This window comes from Daucus carota, chromosome 9 (assembly GCF_001625215.2).
Source record: "Daucus carota subsp. sativus chromosome 9, DH1 v3.0, whole genome shotgun sequence".
Lineage (NCBI taxonomy): Eukaryota > Viridiplantae > Streptophyta > Magnoliopsida > Apiales > Apiaceae > Daucus > Daucus carota.
Genome location: NC_030389.2, coordinates 36246481 through 36257509, shown reverse-complemented (window position 1 = coordinate 36257509; position 11029 = coordinate 36246481). Strand labels below are relative to the sequence as shown.

The following is an 11029-nucleotide window of genomic DNA, read 5'->3' as shown; positions in this document are numbered from 1 at the left end:
CTTTCTACCTCGAAATCCGCAACTCATAATAATTACCACACTTGTCTGCCACCGCAATTGACAACAACCATTTTCGATGTCATCAATACATTCCGACAAAATTATCTATTTTTGTGAAATGACTTATATTTCAAAACAAAGGGAGTACAAGTTAATACAAAAAATCACGTCACCTACTTTACAAGTCCCTACTTTCTACCTCGAAATCTGCAACTCATAATAATTACCACACTTGTTTGCCGCTCCTGTTGACAACAAGCGTCTTCGATTGTCTTCAATACATTCCAATCACAAAATTATCTATTTTTGTCAAACGACTTATATTTCACAACAGAGGAAGTACAAGTTAATATAATAAATCACGTCACATACGTTACAAGTCCCTACTTTCTACCTCGAAATCTGCAACTCATAATAATTACCACACTTGTCTGCCATCGCAATTGACAACAACCGTTTTCGATGTCATCAATACATTCCGACAAAATTATCTATTTTTGCGAAACGACTTATATTTCAAAAGAGAGGGAGTACAAGTTAATACAAAAAATCACGTCACCTACTTTACAAGTCCCTACTTTCTACCTCGAAATATGCAACTCATAATAATTACCACACTTGTCTGCCACCGCTATTGACAACAAGCGTTTTCGATTGTCATCAATACATTACAATCACAAAATTATCTATTTTGGTCAATTGACTTATATTTCAAAACAAAGAGAGTACAAGTTAATAAAAAAAATCACATCACATACGTTACAAGCCCCTACTTTCTACCTCGAAGTCTGCAACTCATAATAATTACCACACTTGTCTGCCACCACTATTGACAACAAGCGTTTTCGAAGTACAATGCTCAAGAGTTAGTATGGATTTTTTTATGGTACAAACCAGAGCTCCTTGTATCCTTTAGAATATCATACCAAATTAATAGCCAACAAGTGCATTGAGCCTTCTTCTATACAGTACACCAAATTCAAGCATTTCTGACAGCCATTTTAGCCTATATTCAGTCAGAAATATGCTTTCTTCCTCTGTCGGAAAAATTGTAGTCAAAATTTCTGAATTGCGTAGGAAGTTACAGTTTTGTTGGAAGGTAATGTGGGACCCACTACTTATTATAATAATAAATTGAACATCTGACAAATAGGTCCGTTAAAAATTTACAATTAAAAATGAAAAAAAAACATAAATTTATTTTCGTACTAAAACAATAATACAAACCTTCTGACAGATAAACTTAGTCATAAATTACATACTTCAGACATAGACTAATATTCTCTGCAATACCATATGTATTGAAAATGAAACTAATGCAACTACACTTACAAAACCATAATTAAGTTGCAGCTTATATTAAACATTCATAAACAAAAGAGTTGCGAAATTCGTCGTCAAAAACATACAAAGGATAGCAAAGTTCACTACTAACAACATAGTTACAAGTTCACGGTTCAAAAACATAAAAAGGGTAGCACACTTCACTGCTAACACCATATATTGTATTCTCCTCCATCTTTCGGAGTCTTCTTATCAGCCCGTGTCTTTTCTTCTCTCTGAATCTTTCACATATTGTCACACATATGCTCTATTACAGATTGAGGATCAACAGTGTGATATTCCTGTGAAACAAAACAAATAATTCATACTCCATCAGTAATTTTAGTTTATGAATAACAATGCATAATAGAGCTCATATTTGTTTAACAGATAGCAGGGAGCCTATGTTTGTTTAGAAGAAGGGAACCAGCTATGGTCTTGACATCGTTGAAACTGGATTAAAACCTTAGATGCATGCTATAGAATCTCTGTAGCAGAAAGGAGCATACAAAGCCAGGGGACGCATTCTTACACAGATATATCGTTCTAAATAACATGGAGATACCTAAGAGATATATTTCCTGTCAGTAACGTGATATTAATATTCCCCGACAAAATTCATCATTTCTCTGCACCATTGTAGTGGTTATTAAACCAAATTGCACAACAAATGCTTCTAAATATCATCATGTGTAGAAATAAGATGCTAAGATAGGTGAATACGAGCCATCAGTGTAGTTATGTGGAAGCTAATCCCTGATGAAGTACCAATTAAGCTCGTAAAATCAATTATTGTTATAAAATTAGTTATAAAACTATTGTTTCTGACATAAAACTTATTGTCTAAGGAAGTTTGGCATTGTCCTCGTGTAGCACTTATTTTGAAAACTCAATCTATAACTCCTCCTTAAATCTTTTACATGTGGTTCTTTTTTAATTTATACATCTTTCTCCTTTCTTTATACATATGCTTGGGTTCACAAGACAACTAAGTCAAATTGCTTACTGAAATAATCTCTCGGGATTGTGGATCTAGTCGCTAATATGATCCATGGATATAGTAGAACCATCTATAGGTCATAAAATCAACGATTTATGGTTATTTTATTTGAGTCACATTTGGCCTTGAAAGTGTTGTTTTCAACATAAAAATAATTTTAAAATGATGTGTCCCATGTCTTTGTCTAGTATATGTTTTGGAACCTCTGTAATGCTTTGTTCTCCAACTAAAGTGGTTCTCCATAATATTAACATATAGAATTAAATCCATACTATTGAAATTCATGTGAATGTATCTGAATATTCATGCATACCTTCCTCTTCGAAACCTATCTAAACTGTGGGGTGCTAATGTTGTTTTTGGTTTGGTATTATACTCATGGATACAGTTAGGAAGATCAAATCCTATTTTTTCACACATCGACGTTCTTTTTTGTTTAAGTTCTAAAATTGAATATGCGTTCTCAAGTGAGAGTTAAAGCAAAAGTATTTTTTTAACTTTCATTTGAAATAATTATAATTATTATTTTCAAGATGGTAAAACTGTTATGCAGAACTACCATTGGGTTTTATGCTTTTCTTCATGCTTTACTTGATCATGGAGATACTAGGTGTTTATGTTTACTCTTTTGGTTCGTATAAAATATGTTTATGTATTATAATCATAACTCCCTTCTAAAAGTCGGTGATTAATCATGATTAGTTACCGATTAATCTCTGTTCCGTAACTCGTCGAACTGATTAAATATCTGATTATTCAATTAATCATCCCATTAATCCCCGAGCAATCTAGTTAAATCCCTAATTAATCCTTATTATGTGATTTCACCGATTAAGTCCACCTCCCGCTTTTTACAACACTGACTTCTGGGTACAATTAGGAAGATCAAATCGTTTTTCTTCACATATGCTAGGCCTTCCTTTTGTTAATTTAATTAGGCTAATTTTTAGCAAAAGTAATTTTAACTTGCATTGGGAATGACTATTAAATTATTAATTAGTTGTTCAAGATGTCAAACCTGTTATACAGAACCAACATTGTGTTTTATAGGTTTCTCTATGCTTTTCTAGATGATCCATGTTTAAGTGTTTATATTTACTCTTTTTTTCATACAAAATATTTCCTTTGAATCAGAGGTATCTATATTTGCACTCATTTGTATGAAATAAACTTTACATGCATACAGTGTAGCTTTATTCTCGTATTTAGCTCTTCCTTATTATGAAAGTAGTAAATCCAATGGTGTCTTAGGGGATCTAAAATTGCTTCTTCATGTTGTTTGAAAACTCCAGGCTGAAATTCCAGAGCTATATGAAGAGGCTGGTTGAGACTGGGTTTTATCTGTGAACCTCGATCGAGTAGTATGTACGATTGGGGCACTACTAATTAGGTCAAGGTCTTATTCCGATAGACAACACCGGTAAATAGTACGTGCAAAAGAGTAAATAGTACGTGCAAAAGAGTGGAGGCCCCCAATTAAATATTATCAAGCCTATATATATTATAGACATATGCAACAGTTTTATTTTATTTTTTATTATATGTTGATTAAAATTCTAAATTTATATTTTTTGTCACTTGCCGATTATCATTAATATTATTGTATATTTTTATGATTTTTTTGAGCAATTATATATTCTTATGTTAGTGTTTCATTGAATTTTATTATTAATTGCTAAATTACTTTTTGAGTCTTTTGTATCAATTTATAAAGTATTCTTAGTAGATAAATTTTAATTACACAAATTAAATATTATAATTTTACTTATTTTTCTATATTATATATTGTGAATATATTTAAAATGAATTTTTAAATTATGCACAAGCCTACCCAATTAATTCTATAATTTTGCACAAGCCTACCATATTATTTCTGAACTCATATTCAAATGCTGCAAAACAAAAACTATGATATAATCAAATAAATTTAATGAAAAATGCAAAACAATATTGGATTAATATATCAGAAATGAGTTAAATTCATATTTTATGAACATTTATATAATATAATAATAAAATTAATATAAATGGAAGAATATAAGATAAAATTTTGTATTAAAAGAATAATTTTTAATGAGATATACAAGTCCATTTTATATTGTGAATTTCAATTTTCACTCTTTATAATATGCACATCTATATTACAACTTTAGTACTATCATTTACATGATGAAATATATTATTATATGAATATTTTAATATGTTAGATATTATTTCATATGTTAGATATTATTTTTATGTTCTTTTATTAAATTGAATTCTTTTAATCCAAAATATCTAAAAAATTTCTGAACGTATTTCTCATATTCAAATATAGAAAACTCATTTAAATGTTTTATTTTTCACAAAATAAACAAGTTACTATTAAAATATAGAATTCCTTTGACTTTTAAGTTTTCAAATAAATATTTTAAATGATACATAAATATTTACTATAAAACCTCTATAATACCAATAGAATTCTAGAAAATATTATCTTAAAAAAAATTGTTTTCATGCTCATTACACAAATTTGGGATAATTAAATTTGATTTTTAGTAATACATTATCCAAATACCAATGTACAATTAGTGTCCGCATATATATAAATAAGTACACTCTTGTTTTTACCCTAGCTTCTTCTCTCCGCCGCTTTGAAATTCTAGTCTTTTTTCTTCTCTCTGGCTTGGATCCCCGTAGCAACCTTAACTTGCTTAAAAAAGGTACACCAGTCATTTCTCCGGTACATATATATAGATACATGTATATGTATAATCTCATGTTTATGCTTATTTATCTTGTTAGTTTTTAAGATGATAATTGTTTTCTTATTATATATACATATAATAATCTTTGGGGATTATGCATGGCACCATTCTTCTGTAATAGGATTGGGGATTTAGAATATCATATACCATAATTTTTGGGGTTGTCTGTATTGTAGCCTAACAAAGTTATATTGACCAAAATTTTCATCAAGCAAGCTTCAGAGATATAAAATCAGTGATTTATTTTTGTTCTACTCATATTTGGCCTTGAAAGTGTTGTTTTTAACATAAAAATACTTGTTGAATGATGTGGTGCATATCCTTTTCTGTAAATGTTTTGGAAGGAAGCACTCTTTCAATCTTGGATCTTCGATAAAATGACAACCAAACCAAATTGTCAGGTAAAGGAATTTGGGGATCTCATATGTTCTATACCATGGTCTTTGATTTGTGTAAAATATTAGAAATGACACCATGGTATTAAAAAAATATTTTAGGAAGATTAAAACACATGGTTCTCTAAACTAAAGTGGTTCTCGGTCATATAAAATAAAGTTCACACTATGAAAATTCAAATTTAGGATGACAAAAATATCTAACCAAACTATTATAACAAATTAATTATGCATATCTTCCTTATTGTAGTTTATTATAGATTAGTTGTCATAAATATATAAATACAAGCACACTCTCCATTGTACTCTTGCTCCCTCTCACCCCCTTGAAATACTAGCAGTGTCTTTTCTTCTCTCTAGCTTGAAGCCCCTACCAACCTTAGCTTGTGTAAAAAAGGTACACCCGTCTCCTCCACATATATATAGATACATGTATATGATTAATCGCGTCTTTATGCTTATGCAGATAGATACATGTATATGTATAATCGCGTCTTTATGCTTATGTTTTGTCGGTTTTGCGTCTTTATGGTTATGTATACTCGATTGTTTTGTTCATTGAATATGATAAATGTGGGGTTTGAGATAGAAATAAAAAGATATGATTGTTGAAGTATTTTGTTCAAGAGTGGATCTGGGTTTTTTGTATGGTAGAAATGAGAGCCCACTATTTATTAAGAGAAATGATGCCAAAATATTAACTAAGTGGTGCTTCGTGCGAACATCTAATGAGCTATCAATGTAGCCAAACCATGGGGAAGCTAATCCACGCTGAAGTACCAATTAAACTCAAAAAAGCAATAATTTATGTTTCGAGTATGTTTGGCTTTAAAAATCAATAAAATTGTTCTTTTTAACATAAAATTAATGGTCGAAGGATGTATGGTATTGTCCCCATTTCATAAATATTTTGGAAACTCCATCCATAATTGCTCCTTCAATCTTTTATGTATGATTCTCTTATATTTTATACGTCACACGTTTCTTTATACATAGGATTGGGGATTTAGTATGATATATACCATAATCTTTGGGTTGTCTATACTATAGACTAACAAAAGTATTGACCACTATTTCATCCAGCAAGCTTCAAGCATGAGCCATGAACGTTACGGAAATGTAATGAGGCTAATATACTCTGAAGTTGCAATTGAGCAATAAAAATCAGTGATTTATGTTTATGCTGATAGATTGATGACAAAAAATACAATACTCTCTAATATGAAGTAGGCTTAAATATATGACTGGGAATTGGTCATCTGCAATTTGGTCATTTGTTTTCACATGAGCCAGCTCTACGTCTTTCCCTTCGACACATTCTGTTATGAAGTGATATCTAGTGTCAATGTGTTTGCTTCTGTCATGAAATGTTGGATTCTTTGCTAACTCAATGACAGATTTATTATCAATGGAAGTAGTGGTAGATTTTTCTTGAGGCAAGTGAATTATCCTCAACTTTCATCTTAACCAAATAGCATGACACACACATAATGCTGCAGAAACCTACTCAGCTTCACAATGGTGGAGAGTGTCACTATTGGGGTTTTTTTTAACACCAAGTGAAAGCAGTATCTCCCAAGAAGAATATAAAACCAGTTGTGCTTTTTCCGTCATCAACATTGCCACCCCAGTCACTATCACCGTATCCATAGAGTGTAACATCTTTTGATGGAAAATAAGCAACACCATAATTAAGAGTACCTTCGATATGTTGAAGTATTCTTTTAGCCATCTTCAAGTGCGACATAATTCGTGCTTCCATATAATCACTAATGAGACTAACACCATATAAAATATCAAGCCTCGTGCAGGTTATAATTAGATATCTCAGGCTTCCAACAATACTCCTGTAAAGAGATGGATCAATTTTCTTACTTTCATAGCTTCGTTCCACATGGCATTGGTGTACTCGCTAGATTACCATCCTCCATCTTAAATTTCTCAAGAATTTTCTTAGCATATATAAGCTTTCGGAGAAATAAAAACTTTATCTTCATCACTTTGTTTTACTTCCATTTCCAGATAATATGACATCAAACCTAGACCTAGATCAGTCATGTCAAATTTTTGAGCCATTTCTTTCCTAAATTCATTAAACATTTTAATGTACCCAGTGAAAATCAAGTCATCTACGTGTAAACATACAAGCATAAACCCTCTGTTTGAATCATTTTTGACATAGAGTGCATGTTCACTCGAACACCTAATAAATCCATGATCTCGAAAATATTTATCAATTCTATTGTACCACGCTTTAGGCGCTTGCTTTAACCCGTAAAGGGCCTTTTTTAACTTCAGCACTTTATCTTCATGACCTTTAACAACAAATCCTTGCTGTTGTCTAATGTAAGCTTCTTCCTCCAAATAACGGTTCAGAAACGCAGACTTTACATCCATCTGAAACCCACATATATCGACCTGCCAGAGTAATGAATGCCGGGGCCAAAAATCTTGTCATAGTGAATGCCATGTTTTTGACTATATCCCTTTGCAACAAGCCGTGCTTTGAGTTTTTCAACTTCACCAGCTGCATTTTTCTTTAGTTTGTAGACCCACTGTACCTCGATTGCTCACTCGAAGTGGTCCTTCAGAATCGTGATCTGATTGTGAGCTAGGAGAATGATCAGGTGGTGTGATATCATCTTTATTTTCCGATGTTTCTTCTTCTTGACGAGGAAAGATGATGTACACCTCATTTTCAGGCACCTCCCAATTCCATGATTTTTTTTCATCAAAATGAGAATCTCTATTGATTACAAGTTTTCCGGTAGAAGGATTATAAAACTTGTAGCCCTTTGTACCAGGTACATATCCAATAAAAACGAATTTCTCACTTTTTGGATCAAGCTTAGTCCTTTTTTAATCCGTAACATGTACAAGTGATGCTCCCAAATTCACACAAGTGAGAAACATCAGGTTTTTCCCCTCTCCATGCTTGTTCATGTGCCAAACCATGTACACTCTTCAGGCACATAGGTTTGATAAATATACACATTTTACCGGTTCAGCCCAGAATTCCATATATCGGCATGCTTTTACTCTTTTGTTGATACAAAATATTTCTTACTAATTAGCAAAAAAAAAAAAAAATTTCCTACTTCTATTTAATAAACTCTATATACAGTAGCTTTATTCCCCTTATATTAGCTCCTCCTCATATTATAAGGTTTAGTAATATTGAATTCATCATTTTGTATTATAATAGGTTTAGTAATGTTGAATTCATCATTTTGTAATATTGATCGATGTTTTTATCAGATGGTATTGCTTCCTCGTGTTGGTAGAGAATTCCAGGCTGAAATTCCAGACCTAATAAGAGGACCTGAGTACAGTAGCTATCTGAACCCGCCGGTTGACACAGAAAACAAAGATCATGTGCCCTTTGATTTTTTTGTGGGATTACCAGTACCAGTCACATTGATCAGAGATATCAGCACTGTCTCAGAGAAAAAGAAAGATGAAAGGCTGGACTTTTCTGCACAATCAACTGACTCGCTTCCAAAAGATCCATGTTACGTTTTGGTTCCTGGGGTCTGCCGTGATTTATGGAATGATACAGAAGAGGCAAGCTTTCTTCTTGGCTTGTACCTCTTTAAGAAGAAATTTGTTGAGCTGAAGAAATTCGTTGGGAATAAAAAAATGGGAGAAATATTGTTTTTCTACTACACGGTGTTTTATAAGTCCTCTAGATTCAATAGATGGTCAACGTGTAGTGAAGGCAGAAAAGGGAAGCGTGCATATGGCACATGGTTATTCAAAGGTTTCAGGCATCAGGAACTATTATCTCGTCTGCATCCTCAGGTCTCCGAGGAAAGGCAGAAACTGCTGAGGGAGGTAATTCATTAACTATACTCTCTTTTTTCCCAGTAGAAATTTTTAGTTGTAGGAATTATAATGCTCACACTAATTTATCACCCAGTCAACTTAAAAAACAAATACACGATGCAGGATTCTGCAGCAGGTAAGATCGTCTATTTAATATTCGACCAGAGTTTGTGCACAGATAGTACATATTACGTAACACTTTTTGTTCTTGTCAGGGAAGCTTATAACTCGATTTTTTACTCTAAAAATATCTGTGGTTTTTAATTAAGACCCCTATATATGGTTTGGATTTCACCATCATTGATTGGTGGATCGAATTAATAGTTAGTGGCTATTTTATGTGAGCGAAGTTCGTGTCTTAATTAATGATTGTCACTGCCTGACGTATATAGGGGAACTTTTTTTTTTCATTTTCATTAAGTGAAATTAACTGCTCTCATTTCTCTGCTTTTGTGCTCAATTGGCAGGTGACTGAAAAATATGCAGAGAAGGACATGTCGCTAACCGAATATGTGTTCTCTATAAAATCTATTGTAGGGTTAGAAACCTTTGTTAATTCAGTTGCCATTGGAATAGGAAACCGAGATCTAACAAGCATGGTCCGTAGGCCTGTGCGGATACCTGTTGGTGAAGCATGTTCCAATCTTGAACATGCTGAGATTGTGAAGATTCTAACTGGACGTTGTCGTTTAACCAAAGTTCAGTCTAGTGATTTGTTTTGGGAAGCCGTCTGGCCCCGTTTGCTGGCAAGAGGATGGCACTCAGAACAGCCAAAAAACAAAGCTTCTCTGGTCTTTCTTCCTCCTTGTGTTGAGAAGTTTTCAAGAAAATTAGTTAAAGGAAACCACTATTTTGAATCTTTTAAAGATGTCTTGAGTAAGGTTGGTTCTGAACCAGAGCTTCTTCAGCTTGACACTTATGATGAAGGGGAGAAGAAGGAAGAGAAGGGGTTGATTGAGGAGACCAAGGAGCAGCAAAATTTGCCTAAGAAGCGTCGTTTTTCTTTGCAGCCTCAATCTCAAATTTGTGATATGGATCATGTAACTCATACAAGCCTCGATAATGGAAAATCTGTCAAATCCAAAAAATTGAAAACTTTGCCATCAGAAATGATAATTGTTTCCCGACACAGTGAGGAGGATACTTCTTTTGTCTCAACTATTAAATCCTATTGCATCCAAAACGTGTCGGTGGATCAGCAAACAAGTAGTTCAAACCAACTTGTTCGGATTGATGGTCCGGAAATCATAAAGAAAGCAGAAAAGCAAAAGAAGTTGTACGGCGACAAGCAGGCACCAGAACTAGTAGATATTCAGTTGAGCCAAAAGCTGAAGAGAGATAATCTTGATAATTTACTTTCAGTCAGGGGAAGTCACAGGACTACAACTGCTTGTACTAATGAGGAGATAGGTTCCGACAGGAGCACATTCCCATCGGTTCCGAGATTTGGAAACCCTTGTGGGAGCACTACTAGAGCTTCTCAAGATGATGATTCTTATGATCAAGAAAATTCTCAATCTGGCATGTTCATGACAAATTTAGCAAACGTGCAAGATGATATCACGAGCACCCAACAGGATGCTTGCTGTGTACTTCAAACCTCTGCAGATAAGAGTGCTCCAGAGCAGCCTATTTACATGAACTCTAGGAGACAAAGTACCAGGAATAAACTACCAACTGCAAGAGCTCTTGAAGCCCTGGTAGATGGAGATTTGACAGTGAAGAGAAGGCGGAAGTAG

The 11029-nt window shown here is 33.3% G+C and overlaps 1 protein-coding gene across 1 annotated transcript; it reads left to right on the top strand.

Moving 5' to 3' along the window:
* The first annotated feature begins 8723 nt into the window (after nucleotides 1-8723).
* On the top strand, nucleotides 8724-11029 carry LOC135149652 (uncharacterized). Its single transcript, XM_064085423.1, has 2 exons — nucleotides 8724-9299; nucleotides 9758-11029. Exons 1-2 carry the CDS (start codon nucleotides 8724-8726, stop codon nucleotides 11027-11029), a joined length of 1848 nt encoding a protein of 615 aa, XP_063941493.1.